Below are 21,140 nucleotides of genomic sequence, written 5' to 3' on the forward strand. Positions count from 1 at the left end.
TAGACTTCAATCACAAACACCATGACGAGCGACCACGGGTCAACCGACATGGTTGAAACTAGTAGAGTACTGTCAATTACAGTTAGCGACACTACACTGTACAGTACAGTACAGTATGACACTCACCCAGTACAGTACAGTCTGTCTTGAGGAATCTGCCATACTGTACACTGTACAGTAGACTTCAATCACAAACACCATGACGAGCGACCGCGGGTCAACCGACATGGTTGAAACCAGTAGAGTACTGTCAATTACAGCTAGCGACACTACACTGCACTGTACAGTATGATACTCACCCAGTACAGTACAGTCTGTCTTGAGGAATCTGCCATACTGTACACTGTACAGTAGACTTCAATCACAAACACCATGACGAGCGACCGCGGGTCAACCGACATGGTTGAAACCAGTACATTGAGTACTGTCAATTACAGCTAGCGACACTACACTGCACTGTACAGTATGATACTCACCCAGTACAGTCTGTCTTGAGGAATCTGCCATACTGTACACTGTACAGTACAGTACACTTCAATCACAAACACCATGACAAACGACCGCGGGCGGATCAACCGACATGGTTGAAGCCGGTACACTAGAGTGGTACACTCAAACTCGACGTTCTATCCAGTGACTATACTGTACTCACTCGAGGTACCGCACGTTGTCGTCGTCGAGTTGAAGTCAACTCCACCATTCAACTGGACTCGCTTCACCACTGCAGTGCGATTGACGCAAGCCTCGTGCAAGCACCATTCCATGACAACATCCTGGATTCCATGGGTCAAAGCATGGCCACTTTGCGTTGAAAATTCTTCCTTTCGGCTTGAAAATTATTCCTAGCATCATTGTAGCAGTCAAAGTTTGCTGGACATTGTGAAAATTGAATGACGAATACGTTTTGCTAACTCGTTCATGGATAAGAGATGATCAAGAGACGGAGCAACAAGAAAAATTTCCGTCGTAAAGTAGATGAAGACGACGAAGTGGAAAGTATACCCAAGAAAGAAATTGTCTCACAGTCCAATATCAATACGACAACCATCACCACCACCATAACTACTGCTAATAATAATAATAATAATAATAATAACAAGAGTAGTACAAGTAAGAGTGCTAGTCAGGATTTCAATCGTAGCAAAATCAATGTCATTCAAGGTACAAATGACAAGATCAAAAGTTCTTCCAAGCAAGTAGCACTTAGTTTCCATCACGATGAAGATGAAGGTGACGTCTTTGTGGTCAAAAAATCAGTGGAAAGTCAAAAAATGGCCAAATTATTTAAGCAAGGTCCAGAGAAAGCCAAGAATACAAGCGCTAGTCACAAGAGCAGTAATAAACTATCCGGGAAGAAAAATGTACATCATAATTTAAGTTTTACATCCAAGGAGAAAACAGTGCATCCTTCCGACTTAATCGTCAAAGCCAAATTCTCATCGGATATTCCTGATGCAGCAACAATTCATGCATTAAAGAAACAACGTGAATTGAAAAGACAGTATGGAAGTGATTACATCCCTGTCGATGATACTGTTCGTTATACAAAGACGGAGGATTCAACAGATAAAAGTAGTCAAGCAACCTCAAGACTAGTCAGAGAGGATGACAATGATAAAAGCGATCCTGAAGATGATTATCGTCAGTTAAGCTTTAGTAACATTAAAAATACGTAAGTAACGACTTTAGTCGGTCAAGATAGGATACTGATTGATTGGGTATATGCTAATTGTCTAAGGCATGTGCATGAAATTGTTGTCAAGAATAGATTCAATGAAGGCTGTCATAGTCTGTATCGATAACTTGCCTTCAATGTAGTAGTGTACTTTGCAACTGCAATACAATGACGTCCTACTGTAATATGAGTAAGAGTACAGTAGGCCTAAAGTCCAATGGACGACTATCTATCGATCTCTATAGTTTGTAAAGATCGACAATCATGATCATCAATATCGCAAATGTTGATACACGGTATTACCCTTTGTATGCTACAAGTAGATACTATTTTTCAATACAGACGTATACAACACCATTCGCTCATCACTAGTGTAGTATATTTCCAATCTGTCAATGTGGCAAATGGTGTGTACATTGCCCCTAGTGGAATCCATTTGGTATGACTTACGTACAGTTTATCCCTCAGTACTTCCAGAAAGAATCTTTTACTATAACTGTGACATTTTCAAACAATAATAGATGGCTGACAGATTTTTCTCATTGTCTTCAAAATACAAGACTATTAAACTGTACCAGCTAATATCCAATAATGTTCTGCTAACAGAAATTCCTTTCCTGATACCACTGAAATTGATCATGTGGATGAGGAAGACGAAGAGGTATCGCGATGGGAACAAGAGCAAATTAAAAAGGGCAGTGCTGCTCTGCAAGCTACTCCTGCGTCGTCACAATGGACCAATCAACAAAATACAACTTCAAATAATAGTAATGCGACTATACCAAACGCGGTCTCGCAATCCATAGCAATTCCAACGGTACCTCCTACTCAAACCACTGTTTCCATTGAAGATTTCCGTTTAAAAATGAAAAACAGACTACAAGCTGCCACAGAGGAATTACAAGCCCATCAACGCGAAATGGACAGGGTCACTACTTATCATCAGGAATCTCAAGCAAATGTAACTTCATTAGAGCAGCAATCGGCTGATGCTTGCAATCGATTTACTTTCTTCCAAGATATACGACAATACGTCAACGATCTACTAGAATGCCTAAATGAAAAAGTAAACTTGACAACAAAAATTTAGCCAAGACTATACTTGAATTGGCTACCGACATGACTAATCTTATTGCTTTCATTTTAGATTACTACAATACAAGATTGCGAGGAAACGCTACAATCACTATTAAAGGAGAAAGCCAGCCGTGTTGTGAGTCGCCGAACGAACGATGTCAAAGACGAAGATGATGAGTACTTAGGTACATTCAAAGATGGATAAACACTGCAACACAATTTTAATAGCTTATAATAGTAGTTAACTTGCATGAGAATACAAACCATGTTTGGTGTGTTTCCAGTAAAAGACAATACTCATTGGACGATATTGCTTAATAACATCAAAATCTCTAGGTAAAACCGACAATGTCGAAAGTAATGTTGATGAATTCGGCCGAGATCGCAAAATGTTTACCAACAGTGCAAAGCAGAAACGAAAAGAGGATAGAATCGCAAGACGAAATAATCGTAAACGCTTAGCAGAAAAGAATAATAGTGAAGGTCTATCAACCGATGACGAAATCCCCGAAAGCGAAGAAACGAGAATTGCTACGGAAATAGGTAAGACTACGTGATGGTATAGCATACTGCAATGGAGAAGATAAAATAAGAATTATGATTGCGTTTATTAATACTAGTCAATTACATTTTCATACTTTGATAAATAGAGAAAGTGAAACAAGAAGGCGATAAAGTATTTGATGATGTCGTTGATGATTTTCACGATATCAGAAAAATAATGAAGCAATTTGAAAGATGGAAATTTTCTTTTTCGGAATCGTACAAAGACGCTTATATTCCGCTATGCCTGCCCAAGCTATTTTCGCCGTTTATACGATTACAATTGCTACGGTGGAATATATTTGAAGTATGGTGATAAAAAAATTGGACAATTTCCGCATCAGTCGCATTTTATACATTATCCTTATAATTAAGATCTTCTTTATACGCGTTTTCATAGTTGAATACTATCGATTTCGAAAATTTACCTTGGTTTGAGCAGTTAATGCTGTATGGTAGTCAAAGCACTGATACTGAATTGGACCCAAATGATGAAGATTTACTCTTACTTCCAAACATAGTTGAAACTGTGGTTCTTCCCAAATTAAAATGTAACTTGCAAAATATTTTGGTATTCTCCTTCTATCAATTAAAGTTGATATCGTAGCTTTTAGTAATGGACATTGCGTTCAATTAATCTGTTAGGGATGATAGAGGATGTTTGGGATCCATTGTCCAATAAGCAGACACAGATATTAATTTCATTAATGAAAAGATTATTCGAGGAATATCCGACTGTATCTGCAGATCGTAAGCCTACACAGGTTTGCGAATTAGATTATTACTTTATGATAGTTAGTAGGTGCTATCTCATTATTAGTAATAAATATTCAATGCATTCTCTTACCTCCGTGCCTATAATTCATTAAATGATGGTATGGTAAACTGCAATGCTATAGCGATTTGATGCCCGTTAGGTTGTCACAGTGCGTAATTTTATCTGAACTGTATTGATAATAACTTAACTGGCGATAAATAATCCGTATTAAATTCAATTGTATGGTAAATTAATTATGTATCATAATTATTGGTAACCTTCGTAAGTAAAATCTTTTATCTCAGGAAATTTGCTCTGCCGCCGTTAAACGAATGAAACGCTGCTTAGATAATGAAATGTATATTCCATTATACCATAAAAAGTTCGTAAGAATATAGTAGTGAAATAAGATTGTAGAAATTATTTTAATTTCGTTGGTCTTTGAGATTAAAGTATTCAATAGTATACCTTAAAATTAATACTTACTCTTGTATAACTAGGACATTTACTACCTTTCCGGATGCTACACTATTTGCAAAACGTCAGCTTTGGCGTTGTATTAAGGTAAAGAATAGTTATCTTTATTTCTTTATCATTTTAGGTATATTGAACGTTCTTTAATAATTGTTATTTCTTCTTATTTATTAGTTATATCGTAATGTCTTTCAATGGTATGGCATAATAGCAACAAATACTTTAGAAGAAATTGCTATAGATGGTTTACTAAATAGATACATAATACTTGGGATGCGAAATTCGTTGGATTATCCAGGATGTGTAAAGCAAAGCTCCGAGGTATATGAAAGTATAGGTAAATTAACATAAAAGTCTTAACTTGGATAATTAACGTTGGTCATACCATACTAGATTGTTGAAAGTCTTCCCAGTGGTCTTTTTGAAGAAGGTTCATTGGTTCAGCTTGCTGTATTTAGTCGATTTTTAGTCAATCTAGCAGATAATCTTAATAGCCAGATGAAAGATGCTAGAGGATCTGCTCAAAGTACTAACAGGTAAACCTAAGCAAACTTCATTCCCTTACGAAAATATTCTTAAAGTTAACGTACCATTTATCTATTCTTTGCCGATGAGTTTTGCAACTATTTTGGGTCGTCATCTGCTCTGTGCAGAAGTTAGAAATATTACTAGCTAACATTAATTTTTTATCGTACAACATAGCACGTGTAATTAGTAATAATCTGTCCTATGGTATTGCGCGATGTAGAGTTGCACTTTGAATTGTAGTTTTAATACCTGTAACGTTTTTAATTTATTGCGAAATCAGGCAATGTGTAGTCCGAATAAGAGAATTGCTTAAAAGAATGAAAGAAGATGGTGAAGCTTCAAGAATGTTGACATGCAGTTAATAAGCAAGATTTTATGATTAATTCTTCCTTAGACATATTAGATGCTTGGTTAAGGTATCTGATGAGGAATGATATTCTTAGCTTTGTTAAATGTTAATCAAGTGATGGAATATAAAAACTTGATATATATAACACTTCTGGTAAATTTTTGCACACAAGTAATGTAAATATCTCTTAAAATACTGGTATTATTGTACTTATGTTGTAGATTAATGATTACTAATTAAAATTGTTTCAAATGGAATATGCACGACACTATACTATTTCCATATTGGAATCGATTTCGCAAATGTAAAAGCCTCTACTGTGTATGTAGGATTACCTATTTAAGATGAACTCGATGTGTATCATATACGTATGAGAAAGTTTTCATTTCGCAGAATATTGTTCAATATTTCGATACCCTTGATTAGGATATGTAAATATCGGTGCTATAGAATAATTTATGTTTACTATAATGTACAATATCTCGAGATCAACCCAAAAATAAAGCCTTCAGAATACTTACACTAAAATATTTTCGGCTGCTGCGTAGCTATTACGATTACACAGTATTGGCCTTATTTACTAGGATGCTGAAACTTCATGATAGCGAAGCACTTTCAAGGTTACTATGCGATAGAATAGGATATTGCTTTCTAATATTTGATACCTTTATGCTATTATAAATTACGATGCTATTTGATAGATGGACAAAAAGATTTATAAATACTAAATTTACTACTAGGCAATAATTACGTTTTTAATGGCCAAGTACGATATTTGTGAATTAGAAGCTTAATAGCATGAATATGCGTACATTCCATTTGTATTATGTCTAACCACAAAAATTAGAATACGTTTAAAATTATCGCATTACATGCTCTGCCCTCCGCTCGCGATTCTTCGACGATACAGTTACTGATGCAAAGTAATTTACAATAATATTAAGTTAGCAAAATCTTTAAACCATGAATCACGATCAATCTACAACATCGATCATTACATTTTTATGCTGCTAAAATTAGATACGATTTTTATTAGTAGAAATTTAGTTGATACACAAGCAAAGCTTTACAAATTACTGCTTGCAACGAGTAGTAACGTCATTAAGAATTTCTGGGATGAAATGCAATTCGAATAGCTTGCTCCGGTGACAATACAATTCTATTAATTAGTTTAATTTTCTCGGTATTAAGGGTATCCAATCGAAATTCGTAGACAAGCTATAATGGGAGATGATGAATGATAAAACATTTATGAGTCAGAAAGACTAGAGCTAGCATACGCTTACAACCGCATTCTTCGGACAAAAACAGTAAGGTATGAATGTTCCGCTTATTGATAACTTAAGGCTCTCAATAATGATACTCGAAGAAAGTATGCGGTAGCTTACCCGTGCAAGCAGTATTTGCATTTCTAATTCAGCTATTCGTCGACCAATACACATTCTCGTTCCAAATCCGAAAGGAAGGAAGCTAAATGGAGGCTGTTTTTGCTCTGATGATCGTATCCATCGCTCCGGTTTGACTTTATCAGGTTCATCATATAATGATTTATCAAATGCCATTGCATACGAACCAGTAATAATCATAGTCTGAAATCATAATAGATATATATGGTGATTAGAATTTAATTGTACAGAAATGTGTATGCTCTTAAGTCACACTGTTTCAATACAAAATCATTCTATTACAGCTGGTATAATACTATTGCTTCTAGAGCAGTAAGGTATAATCGTTAATTCGAGTCGACCATTTGACATTACATACTTTAGCTGGAACATGATATCCGCTTAGTACTACATCTTTAGCTATTATACGTGATAATCCTTGGACAACTGGATAGATTCTGGTTATAAAAGAATTATAAGTACATTTTATTTTTCAGTCTATTGGCAAACACTTGATTCCATTTCTTAAGCCCACCTTTGGCTCTCTTTAAGTACACCTCTCAAGTAGCTCATTTTCTGAAGCGAATCCCAGTCTAAACATTCTCTATCCTTTATTACGCTTTTGACTTCTTGGTATAAATTTTCTTGTATATCAGGATTTTTACCCAATATGTACAGCGCTGATGTGATCGTATTGGCAGACTGAGAATTTTAAGTTAGAATATTTAGCCATTTATCTCTGGGTATATGAATTGAAAAATTAAAATCACATATATCATACAGTAAAAATCAGAAGTCTATAAGCGTAATGGAAATAACTATTAGTAGCTTTGCTATAAACCTTTCAGGTTAACCATATAAGAACCTACTTGTTTTTAGCACTTCATGTATATACATATGTATATAGAACTAAAATATACTGTAATAGCATGAGAAAATAGATGTTAGAACTATGTTATGGTTACCGTGTCTACACCACCAGCCATCAATTCTATAATATTTGCAGTGATTTGCTCGTCAGTTAATTCACCACGAGATAAAACATAGGGCAAAAATTCCATATTCTCACTTCGATGAGAATCTTGAGGTATTTGGCCTGCATGATCACTATCAGCTAACTTTTGTAAACGTGCACGCTCTTCGACAATCAGCTCTTCACCAATTTCGAATAACGTGTCCCAAAAACCGCAATATTCCTTCCAATATTTTGTTTGAATGTATTTATAGTATGGTGGTACCAACCTTAACAAACCCGTCCTATCCAGCATTTCAAATACTGCAGTATAAAATTTTTTAGCTAAAGGAATAGGAGGATCATTAAGAGCTCCCAGGCGTTTGTTATAGATCACGGTATTAATGCCTAGTGATTTTATAAAAAGAAATATAGCATCAATTGATTTAGATTTCATGAAGAAGTTAACTATTGTCAAAATTTATACCGAATCAGAATGGTCAGCTTGCTATTAAATACTTATTGAACTATAACATTGATGCTAATACTTAAAAAATTACGATTACGTTGATGATATTTTTAGGCTAGTCTAATTCAACGAATTTAATTCTATTCAGCAAGCTGGTAGCGCTAAAATGACAACAGATATGATAATAAAATTCATTTTTAAATCCAATTTGTGAAAAAAAAAATTGAAAGGATATAATAACTAGCAAAATGCACTAATTCATGCAATGATGCGTACTAGGAATTAGCAGGCAGAACTATTTCAAGATTTGACTTATGAAGTGAATAGATTCGATATAAAATATCGAATTGATAAATGAATAAATCTGATTAGCTAATAGGCTATATAATCAGGAAAATTAGATAAGATTAACTATTGGATCATTGCATAATCCTAACCTTGCAATGAGCAAATATTACGGCACAGTGTATTATCTACCATTGATTAAACTCTATCTTGAAGAAGCAATGTTCTAAATTTACAGCATTTAAGTTTAGCTCATTATAGCTTGATAGCCAATCATGTTTCTTCCATCATGCAAGTTCATAATTTCACGATTTAGACAAATGAAGATTATTAACTAATGACGTCAATTGATCTAATCTGCCTTTGAAAATGTTTGCTTACTATGCTGTTACAATTGATTTTTACGTTACAGCTATTTAACTTATAGGTGCCTTGGAATAATATAGTAAAATCTTACTCTCGAAAGACCATTTATAAAGGCATTCCTTCAAATTGATAATCTCTCCATTCAAGTTATCTTCTATCCTTCTCCGTTTGATGTAATGAATAAAATCGGTGGTTACCTCATTTAGTCTGTTGTCATATGCTTTGACGTCTTTCAGCTTTAAGAGTTTTTTATCCATAATACTACGCGATAAACGCCAATCTTCACTAATACTGTAATTGAAATATGCAAAAATTTATTTTTTTTTAGAAATTTTATGAATTATTACCCATCATCAATGATATAAGGTTACGGGCACAACTATTACTGTAAATATATAATATACGGCTATCCTGCATACTTACTGCAAAGTATAATTACAGATAACAGAATAGATAGTCTAGGATATGTCATTATCGTTAATAGGACGATCATATACATGCAATTCAATGCTATAGTAGATACTTTAGTATCATGTGCCTATTTCAAGCTAACGTACAACTATATCTACAAATCCAAATTATAATTGTGCAACTTAAGAGACGAGAACTGAATTACCCGACCAGGATACCCTTTGGTTTTTTACGCTGTTCTCGATAAATAAGAAAAGGTAATATTGGGCCTCGATTGGGATATTTGCCTTCGACTTTAAAAACTTTAGCGATGTCTTCAGGTTTGGTGATGTAAACAAAGGCGATACTCCCCAATCGGCATTTATAAATAGGACCATATTTAGCATGATAGATGGAAAGTAATTCATGACTTCGATTTTGATAGTAGCGATTATTCTTTAGAATTGTCCATAAATTGCCAATAAAAGGTAAGCCTTTTGGTCCAGGCATATCCGTCAAAGGTTTAGCATTAACATTTTTATTATTTTGGTCGTCTATTTGGTTAGCTGTAGTGGCTACAAATCGAAGAGTTGCTCTAGCAATCAGACTACTCTGATTAGCAATAGATGCATGCCTTGAATGATTACAGGCCATCCAATATAATAATTTCATAGCTAAATCGTAATCAAAGATGTTTGCTGACCTCCTTTACTGTTAGTATAAAGTTTGAAATAGTAATGAATGTAGAAATCTGGTTAATATCAGTCATCTACCACTATTCATTAATTACTAGAACGTATTCAAAGACTACACAATTCTGTACACAGTACGCAAATCTTCCAATCTGTGATAGGATAGTAGTACTGACTACTAACAGTATATGAAATACATTATTACTGACAGTAAAACGACTTTATCTGACTTAGTTTAAAACCCTTAAATAACCCGTGCTTGTTTTTAAGCTGAAGTAAGGGAACCATAACATAAAATATTCTAATTAAAAATCTAGGAAAACTTTAGCATTGTAACTTACATGGTAACGTGGCGAGTTATTTCTCTTAACGATGCTTTCCTCGAAAGGGAATGAGTGCAGTATGCAATTCACACAGTAATAAGGCAAGTACAGTACTGTAAATTAGGGTAAAAATGGTGATAAGCATGGACTGAGAGAGCGTAGATCGTGTCATAAAGTTATAGTATAAAGCTAGTAAAGATTTGAAACAGTCATGAATGTAGGAATCTAGTTAATATCAGTCATCTATCACTATTAATTAATCATACAGTACGCAATGGTAGATCTAGGCAGGAACAAGATGGGTTACGCTAAAAGATATTATAATATATAAGATAAACAATCATATCAGTTACTAGTAATCAATATAGCGCATCAGTAGTTTGAGTAATTATAAAGCAATGACTGCTATGAACTACTTTCATAGCTTTCTTGTACTACTGCATATAGCACTATCTCGCAATAGAATTATGAATTATTAATGAATTAATTACTACGTATAACAATGACTAATTTAAATATTGTTTGCATATACCATCTAAAAATCTTTGTTAATGCTTAAGTATAAACGTAAACAAGTGCCGTAGGTCGTATATTAATCTAAATTAATTGTATTCAGTTTGCGGTCTGTGATTCATGGCATACGGTGGCGCAGCAGTGAATTACTTTAACTCATAAAGTAATTCTACTCATGTATAGATTTGGAGTAATATTAATTAGTACTTATAGAAAAAACCCAAAGTTGCTCAAAATTCTGTTTAGAATTTATGAAATGATGACTCATATTGATATCAACGTACACTGTAGTCAATACTAAATTGATGAATCAGTCCTAATCTGCAAAAAATTATGTTGGCTTAGAACGCCCTTTTTGTCAGTCAAGTTGAAGCTTAAGATTAATTTACGATTATAATAGATTAAGAACGAACATCCTTATTATTATTTTGTTACAGCAACTTGCATAAAGGAATTTTATATCGTTCAATTTATCCCCTTTCACTATATAAGATTCTATTATAAAAATGCAACGAATTTGCAAGAATGGAATATTAATCTTGGGTATTGTCCTACTTCAGAATTGACCAAAATTTAACGCAGCCGGTATCAATGTTAATACTATAATACAATAACAATTATTGGAGTAAAATGCTTGATGAAACGCCGTTAGTAGTCTTATAGATTGTCTATGCAAATGAGAGCTTGAAAGAATAGATTGCAATTAGTTAGAAAGCTAGATTTTATCTTGCTTAAGTCTATAGTTTGGCATCTATAAAGATAACTACAAAGGCAATAGCAAATATTATTCATAGTAAAACGTTGAAGAAAACTTTGTTAGAAACATTTAATAAAAATGAAGGCTTGATTTTATCTAGATTTAAGCATAGAGAATGAACTTCTAAGGCAAAGACAATTTCTTCTGTAGTAAATACCTAAATAAACTTCGTCAATATGTTAAAAATAACTAAGTGGATAAATTTAATTTTATTCAAAACTTTGGCGTATAGATTAAGGTAAAAAGCGAATTGCAAATTTTTGTAATACAACACTAAATAAAACTCTGTTGGGAATGTTTGTATGTAAATAAAAGTAAGGCTTGATATTATTGGCATTGAAGCAGTGTAGTAATACATGCTTAAATCCTAATAATACCGTTTTATAAATCCACATAGTCTGATTTATTATGGACCCTAGGTATTATTGTTACTATATGCTGTTTAAGTCAAAGTGGGTCGATCGAGAACAGATACTGAAAAAGCTGTCGACCACGCTACTAATAGATCGAATATGCTTGTACTATTTATATTCACAATGCTAATAGCTGGATCTCTCGATGTAAAATGACGATAATTCATGCTATTTTAGAAGATTGATAAACTCATTAATTGCAGGATCTGTAAAAGTAGATACAAACAAGCTCCAATAAGTATACGAGCAGAAAAGACAGTAATAATTTAATACAAAATTTCAATTAGATTAATAATTTATTTAAATAAATCAAGTGTAATTTACTTCCATCTTTAGTCTCATAGAGAGCTGTGAAACTGCACATTACGCTCGATAATTGGCATATAAACTTGCTAAAAGTTATCTCATTACTGATAGTCGTCTTAAGACAGAGTACAAAAACTACAAGAAAAATTGAAGTTACTTACAGTACGTTTGTTTCCTCATGTGCAAATAAAATAGAGCTAAATTGATTTCAAGTAATTGTTAAATAAAGTGCTCTATCAGCTACATGTACAAAATACGGTTCTGTTCTAATAGTATTAATAATTTGTAATCAATTTCTTAATCTATAAATACTTATTATTTGACTATTATTATAGTGACGAGTATGTCGTAACGAAACAATATTTTTCGCAGTTTAGTAGAGTTAATGGGTAAAATAATATCATCGCTGTCTTCTGTTTATCGTAAAGCTGTCTCAGGTTGATCAATATTTACATTTGGATAACTTTTTGATACCACATATCGAGAAATTTCTTTGCTTGATCGAAAATATCACGCTCTTGATATTTAGTAGTATTTACATCGATGGTTAGATCTAGATTTGCAGCTAATCTAGTCTAATCTATACCAATTTTATTTGTCATTTGGATAAAGTGATCCGTTAAATTTATACTGTTACATTAATTTTGCAGATAAATTGCTATGCAAGAAATGAAACAAGATATAATCTTAAATGAATTTTGTAACCGATTTCAAATAACAACCTGTCTGTATGAAAACTTTGCCATATTAATCGAATGCGAAATATAAAATAGAATAAAATTGAACCGCATTTGTATTGGGTATGCGAAAGTAGCCAGTACATAAGTAGTTGGCTAGCTCGTAACTAATATCGCAAGTCATAGCAGCATTAAACTGCCCATACTTTTTAATGATATTTGCAATAGACATATTCTTTTTAAGGGTAGTAAATATATTCAATTTCAACTATTTCAAAATTCAATTATTATCGCTGTAGACGAATTTAGTTATAATTTTATTTTCGTCTACAGTAAGATATTTGTATAGCGATTACAATATTTATATTTTTGTACACGATTCAGTAACATCTACGGCAAATTATTATATGTTGGGTTCTCGTATTTAGTTAACAAAAACTGAATACATATAAGCAAAGCCTTTATACTGCCTATCTTCTCACTCATCATCTGCACTTGCTATTCTTTTCTTTTTACGAGACGTGTAATCACGCATCAATTGTGATTGAATCGATTCTTTACGTTTGCCAAAACGAATGATATCAGATAAATCTAGCAAAATATTATAGACAACGTATGTCATGTTATCAGCCACAATAATTCTTTTATTTATAATTACGTAATCAAATCTTTCTTTTACTTATTACTAACCTTTGTAATTTTCTTTACTGATATTCTTGTTAGTCGATTTATCTACGTTTTCATAGTCATGTTGGCTAAATTTTACTGTAAAATATAATTGTAATGGTAAGTTATTTATTTCGAAGAAAAAGCGAAAGGTCCTGCAGTGATACGCCTTTTATTTGATTATAAGGATAGCTATATTTGATACAGTTCGGTTACTAACAATAGATATTATTGTCACGCTAATATTAGATGATTGATAACTACTATATTAGAAATTACTGATAACTAATAATAGTAGCAAGTTGACTAATTATAGTACAAGGTTTATGTAAGTAGAAACACTGCAACTGTATAGATGCTGAACAACAAAAGGGGCTGGATATTAATACAAGAGTAGCGATATCTTATGTAGAATGATTCAGATTGTAGAAGATAATGATGTTCTATTTGAGAAAAGTGTTTAATATGATGACTCAAGGCTGATTGTTGATTGATTAAGTTGTCGTAAATGTATATTTCAACTCTAGTATGAGTAAAATTAATTAAAGATGATGCCGATTTTGACAAAGTTATTCCAACAGTTTTCTCTAAATTAAAAACAGTATTATAAAACTATCACCTCCTTATTTTATTACCAACTTGCCCGTGAAATTAAGCTATATAGTATACGCTTTACTGACTAGTCTACTTCCACATACCGTACTTTACCTTGTGATATTATTTTGAAATTAATTGTTGAAAAGGGATAATCACTCATTTAAGTTGGATGAATTTACGATATTGAGCCAATATGTCAGCATGTAATATCATCCAATTAGTAAATTAGTTCGATGCTGTATATAGACTTACCGCGGCATTGTTGTCTGTTATTATCTTTTGGTGTTCCAAATTGATTTGAATGTCGATTTTCTTCTGCTATTAGTCAAAACAAGGAGTGAGAATATGTTATATAGATGGAAAAGACTGCTAGAGCAATGCTAGACTACACAAATCACCTGGTGATGATAGGCAACGGTCGTGGATGACTGTTTGATTATCTGTATATTGAGCTAAAAGCTGCTGAACGATATTGTCTACTTGTAATGGAGCAATTTCCTTCTCATTTCCTTGCAATTGATCGTAACATTGATTCATTTGTTTTTCATCCTCGATAATTTGAAGATGACTCTCTCCGTACAGATTACGTAGAGAATTAATAGACTTTCGATAGAATGAGATTGCTTGACGATAATTAGACTGTTTACAATAGACTGCAGCTTGGTTTCGATAGAATCTGGCAGTTTGAGGATGATTCTCTCCTAGTGTTACTAAAGAAACTTGCAATGACTTTTTGAACATTGATAGAGCGTCATCATACTTACTTTGACGATTATAGACTTGTCCAATATCGCTATATGTAATAGAAATACTTGGATGATTGTGGCCAAGCTGTAGTAGTCTAATCTTAAGTGATTTGTTCAACATTGATAGAGCTTCATCATATTTGCCTTGATAACTACAGACTTTTCCGATGTTATTACATGTCATAGCAATACTTGGATGATTGTCGCCAAGTCGTGTTAGTTTAATCTTTAGTGATTTGTAATATACTGATAGAGCGTCATCATACTTGTCTTGACGATTATAGACTTGCCCAATATTGTCATATGTGTTAGCAATACTTGGATGATTATCACCAAGTTTTGTTAGTGTAATCTTAAGCGATTTGTTATAGACTGATAGAGCGTCATCATACTTGCCTTGATTATTATAGACTTGTCCAATACTGCCATATGTATTAGCAATATTTGGATGGTTGTCGCCAAGTCGTGTTAGTGTAATCTTAAGTGATTTGTTATGTATTGATAGAGCGTCATCATACTTGCCTTGACGATTATAGATTTGTCCAATTTTGTTATATGTATTAGCAATACTTGGATGATTGTTGCCAAGTTGTTTTATTGTAATCTTGAGTGATTTGTTAAACATTGATAGAGCTTCATTATACTTGCCTTGATCATTATAGACTTGTCCAATATTGCGATATGTTATAGCAATACTTTGATGATTGTCGCCAAGTCGTGTTAGTTTAATCTTAAGCGATTTGTTATGCACTGATAGAGCGTCATCATACTTGCCTTGTTTATTATAGACTAGCCCAATATTGTCATATGTCTTAGCAATACTTGGATGATTATCATCAAATTTTGTTAGCGTAATCTTAAGCGATTTGTTATAGACCGATAGAGCGTCATCATACTTGCCTTGATCATTATAGACTTGTCCAATATCGCCATATGTTTTAGTAATATTTGGATGATTGTCGCCAAGTCGTGTTAGTGTAATCTTAAGTGATTTGTTATACACCGATAGAGCGTCATCATACTTACCTTGATTATTATAGACTTGTCCAATTTTGTTATATGTATTAGCAATACTTGGATGATTGTTGCCAAGTTGTTTTATTGTAATCTTGAGTGATTTGTTAAACATTGATAGAGCTTCATCATGCTTGCCTTGATCATTATAGACTTGTCCAATATTGCGATATGTTATAGCAATACTTTGATGATTGTCGCCAAGTCGTGTTAGTTTAATCTTGAGCGATTTGTTATGCACTGATAGAGCGTCATCATACTTGCCTTGTTTATTATAGACTAGCCCAATATTGTCATATGTACTAGCAATACTTGGATGATTATCATCAAGTTTTGTTAGTATAATCTTAAGCGATTTGTTATACACCGATAGAGCGTCATCATACTTGCCTTGATCATTATAGACTTGTCCAATATCTCTGTATATAGCGGCAGTTCTTGGATGATTATTGCCAAGTCGTGTTAGTATTAACTTGAGTGATTTGTTAAATATTGATAGAGCGTCATCGTATTTGGCTTGCTGATTATAGACTCTTGCAATTTTGTTATGTAAACTAACAATATTTGGATGATTGTTAGCAAACCGTGTTAGATTAAGCTTAAGTGATTTGTTTAACATTGATAGAGCTTCATCGCATTTGCCTTGACAATGATAGACTTGTCCAATTCTGTCATATGTTAAAGAAATACTTAGATAATTTTTACCAGCTTGTGATAGTTTAATCTTGAGTGATTTGTAAAGTGCTGACAGAGCGTCGTCATACTTGCCTTGATTTTTATAGACGTGACCAAGTTCGCCATACGTGTTAGCAATACTTGGATGATTATCACCAAGTTTTGTTAAGTCAATCTTAATAGATTTGCTAATCATTGATACAGCGTCATCATACTTGCCTTGATCAGTATAGACTTCCCCAATATTTCTATATATACGAGCAATTCTTGGATGATTACAATTATCACCAAATTTTGTTAGTAAAACTTTGATTGATTTGTTACATATTGACAGAGCGTCATCATACTTGCCTTGACGAGTATAGACCCTTGCAACGTTGTGATATGTATTAGTTATACCTAGATGATTATCGCCAAGTCGTGTTAGGTGAATCTTGAGTGATTTGTTCAGCATTAACAGAGCGCTATCATAATTGCCTTGATAAATATTCATTTGCCCAATATTGTTATATATTTCAGCAGTATATGGATGATTTTCACCAGGTTGTGCTAGTTCAATCTTAAGTGATTTTTTATACACTGATAAAGCATCATCCTGCTTGCCCAAATTAACATAGACATTTCCAATACCATTGTATGTTATTGCAGTATTTGGATGATTGTCGCCAAGTTGTGTTAGTTGAATCTTGAGTGATTTGTTATATACTGATAGAGCGTTATCATATTTGCCTTGACTATTATATGCTCTTGCAATGTTGTTATATGTATCAGCAATACTTGGATGATTGTCGCCAAGCTGTACTAGTCTAATCTTAAGTGATTTGTTTAACATTGATAGAGCTTCATCATACTTGCCTTGATCACTATAAGCTTTTCCGATGTTGTTATATGTTATAGCGATACTTGGATGATTGTCGCCAAGCTGTGTTAGCTTAATCTTGAGAGATTTGTAATATAGTGATAGAGCGTCATCATACTTGTCTTGATTATTATAGACTTGCCCAATATTGTCATATGTGTTAGCAATACTTGGATGATTATCACCAAGTTTTGTTAGTGTAATCTTAAGCGATTTGTTATAGGCTGATAGAGCGTCATCATACTTGCCTTGATTATTATAGACTTGTCCAATATCGCGATATGTATTAGCAATAATTAGAATGATTTCCACTAAGTCGAGTTAGCGTAATCTTAAGTGATTTGTTATGTATTGATAGAGCGTCATCATACTTGCCTTGATTATTATAGACTTGTCCAATGTTGTTATACGTATTAGCGATATTTGGATGATTATTGCTAAGTTTTGTTATTGTAATCTTGAGTGATTTGTTAAACATTGGCAGAGCTTTATCATACTTGCCTTGATGCTTGTAGACTTGTCCAATATTGCTATATGTTATAGCAATACTTGGATGATTTTCATCAAGTTGTGTTAGTTGAGTCTTGAGTGATTTGTTAAACACTGGTAGAGCGTCATCATACTTGCCTTGGTGACAATAAACTTGCCCAATTTTGTCATATATGTTAGCAATACTTGGATGATTATCACCAAGTTTTGTTAGTGTAATCTTAAGCGATTTGTTATAGACTGATAGAGCGTCATCATACTTGCCTTGATTATTATAGACTTGTCCAATATCGCGATATGTATTAGCAATAATTGAATGATTGCCATTAGGTCGTGTTAGTGTAATCTTAAGTGATTTGTTATGTATTGATAGAGCGTCATCATATTTGCCTTGACGATTATAGACTTGTCCAATGTTGTTATACGTATTAGCGATACTTGGATGATTATTGCTAAGTTTTGTTAGTGTAATCTTGAGTGATTTGTTTAACATTGACAGAGCTTCATCATACTTGTCTAGATGCTTGTAGACTTGTCCAATATTGCTATATGTTATAGCAATACTTGGATGATTTTCATCAAGTTGTGTTAGTTGAGTCTTAAGTGATTTATTAAACATTGATAGAGCGTCATCATACTTGCCTTGATCATCATAAACGTTTCCAATTTTATGATATAAGTCACTGACACTGATGTCTTCGCTTCTTAACCATTTTAACTTCGTTTTGAGTGATTTGTAAAAATCATTTAAGGCTCCACTCAAATCACCTTGCAATCGTTTAATGCATCCCCGCCTATCTAAACAGTTTGAAGCTTTGACTTTATCTTGTAGTATCTTGGCAACTTTCTCTGCGTTGTCATTACATTTAGCGGCTTCTACTAATTCGTATTGATTTATGTAACAATCAGTCATATCGATATAAATATCGTGTTCAAGTTGATGATAATTATTGTTACTATTTCTAGACATCGATTGGATTGTAGTAAGAGCTTCTTGTAATAGAATAGCGCTTGTACATCATTTTCACTTTGCTGAAGTTTTACACCTTTTTCGTAGATAGATTGAATTTCGTTGGGAATAATCAATTCAGTAGAGTCCTTTGCCATGCTTCAATATACAACAAAAGTGAAAGCATATGTTTGAGAAAATAGACACTAATATGATATTCGATAGAGATTACTGTCATATATCTAAATCTTAGACTTAGTTAATGTTAGTATAGAGCAGCGTATAAGTTATCGTAAAATAATATGAGAAAACATTAACATTGTAACTACTGCAATTAATGATTTCTGAGGTACAAATCGTTAGTATTTGTAGCTTTAGGCTAGAACACATGCAGAGAACAAGATTGTAAATTGGACCATACAACATATACAGTACATAAATAGTTCAAGTAATAGCGAAGACTGTAAGTACTAAATACAATAATCTATATTTGACTATTTGACTATACTGCAAAAAAGACTGTAAACATTTCTATATTTAAGAACAACATTAACTACCTATATTTAGGAATACTGTATGTTAGAGTTACAGTACAATCTAAATATACTACAATACCATACTGTATATCAACGTGATGTAATTTACCGCAATATGATGTAGACAACAGTGATATTAGGAACTATAAAAGTAGCTATAAAGCATGACGATAAAATGATTATCTATTCTCTAAATTGTGTAATTCTAAACTAATTAGTAGTTGTTAGTATACAACATTCACCGTACATAATAATTATAATAAGAGAATAAAGAATAATAACATTATTAGAGCGATATTCGTAGAGATAATGCATGTATCATATCATTGAAGAATTACTAAGAATAATTAATATTATTGGAGAAATATTTTATCGCCTTTATCGTACGGTAATTATTATCGTGGAAAATTCGTCATTATATTATAAGAGCGAGAACAACGAAATAGAGTCTTGTCTCTAAAATAAACTATAATCAGTAAAAAGCATGCAAACTTACAAGGTGTGATATATACCAATCACGAAATTCCAAATTTTAGAAAAATAAGGGCTTTATTGAATCTTATACAAAGATTAACTACACACAGCTCTACTCGAGCCGAATACTACTACTAAAGACTTCTACAACGAACTAACAGAATAATCTAAAGTTGCATGCTTTTATATTTTTCGTAGCATTCGCAGCTACAATCTGCATGGCAACCTTTTACCTTATATTACACACAGTTAAATTATTCTTAAAAAGACTGTTCTACTGCGGACTATCATTAATCCAATATGGATACGACTACAGTACTTACATAGACACTATTCACACCAGCCAAAGTACAATGAATTAACCATATCCTAATATATGATTTACAGTTCTATTTTCACCTATAGCCTTATTAGTAACTCAACACTTTACTGTATATAGTCATCTGTACTCTAGCATAGAGTCTATGCCACTACAGTCTATAGTAGCTACCAAATATCTCTTAGGATAAATATCTACCGTACATTATACTAAACATGGCTAATAGTCTACAATCACAATACTAGTTACATTACACAAGGTTACTGAATGCAGGTTATTAATCGCAGTTTACCATTTTAATTATTATATTCTCGTATTAATAAAGGGTCTATACGTTTCATAGACTTAATAGATCATACAATTCTACAAATCTTTTATAATATCACTAATGCGGTCATTTCTATTTAATCCTCGTGTTTTATTTATCTTCACTCTTTGTTTTCTAGTTTACTTTGTAGACTTAAAAATGTAATGCTAAAGTTAATTCGATCAATTTCCAGGTACTTTTTGTATAGTTGAAGGCAATCAGAGATTTAACATACGTAGGTGTAGTAAAAGGACTAAAAGTAGAGTCCTTTGTAGTTTTTAGTATGTAATTAGTATTATTTTACTATAGAAAATACCTAGAAAGTGATAGTGTCTTTAAGTTTTACCCTGCCAAATCATCATGTCGCCATCTTTTCTTCTTCATTATTTTACAAGGTATTATATAGATTACTATAGAAGTAGCCCTATAGAGCAAATGCCTAATCTAAAGAAAGGCCGTTTGATCGTCTATTCAAATTGTAAAGAAATTTGACTTAGTAGCAAAACCCTATCCTTAGAGAAAGGGAATTTATAACATGACGATAAAGTACTGTAATGTAGTCTATACTCGTACAGTTA

The 21,140-nt window shown here is 32.8% G+C and overlaps 3 protein-coding genes across 3 annotated transcripts; 1 reads left to right on the forward strand and 2 right to left on the reverse strand.

Moving 5' to 3' along the window:
• Window positions 1-929: 929 nt before the first annotated feature.
• TRIADDRAFT_56977 (uncharacterized protein) lies at window positions 930-5,416 on the forward strand (the record flags this gene model as incomplete). The annotated part of the gene is made up of 12 exons (XM_002112655.1): window positions 930-1,672; window positions 2,282-2,741; window positions 2,823-2,937; window positions 3,089-3,295; window positions 3,403-3,602; window positions 3,696-3,846; window positions 3,941-4,059; window positions 4,358-4,434; window positions 4,553-4,616; window positions 4,701-4,847; window positions 4,920-5,062; window positions 5,335-5,416. 12 exons carry the CDS (start codon window positions 930-932, stop codon window positions 5,414-5,416), a joined length of 2,508 nt encoding a protein of 835 aa, XP_002112691.1.
• Window positions 5,417-6,504: 1,088 nt separating this feature from the next.
• On the reverse strand, window positions 6,505-9,904 carry TRIADDRAFT_56978 (uncharacterized protein; the record flags this gene model as incomplete). The annotated part of the gene is made up of 7 exons (XM_002113090.1): window positions 6,505-6,621; window positions 6,792-6,992; window positions 7,168-7,246; window positions 7,324-7,490; window positions 7,754-8,148; window positions 8,952-9,151; window positions 9,477-9,904. 7 exons carry the CDS (start codon window positions 9,902-9,904, stop codon window positions 6,505-6,507), a joined length of 1,587 nt encoding a protein of 528 aa, XP_002113126.1.
• Window positions 9,905-13,409: 3,505 nt separating this feature from the next.
• Window positions 13,410-18,890, reverse strand: TRIADDRAFT_56979 (uncharacterized protein; the record flags this gene model as incomplete). Its single annotated transcript, XM_002113091.1, has 5 exons — window positions 13,410-13,522; window positions 13,622-13,696; window positions 14,447-14,512; window positions 14,593-17,799; window positions 18,038-18,890. 5 exons carry the CDS (start codon window positions 18,888-18,890, stop codon window positions 13,410-13,412), a joined length of 4,314 nt encoding a protein of 1,437 aa, XP_002113127.1.
• Between the last annotated feature and the right edge of the window lie 2,250 nt (window positions 18,891-21,140).

This window comes from Trichoplax adhaerens, genomic scaffold (genome assembly GCF_000150275.1).
Source record: "Trichoplax adhaerens TRIADscaffold_5 genomic scaffold, whole genome shotgun sequence".
NCBI lineage: Eukaryota > Metazoa > Placozoa > Uniplacotomia > Trichoplacea > Trichoplacidae > Trichoplax > Trichoplax adhaerens.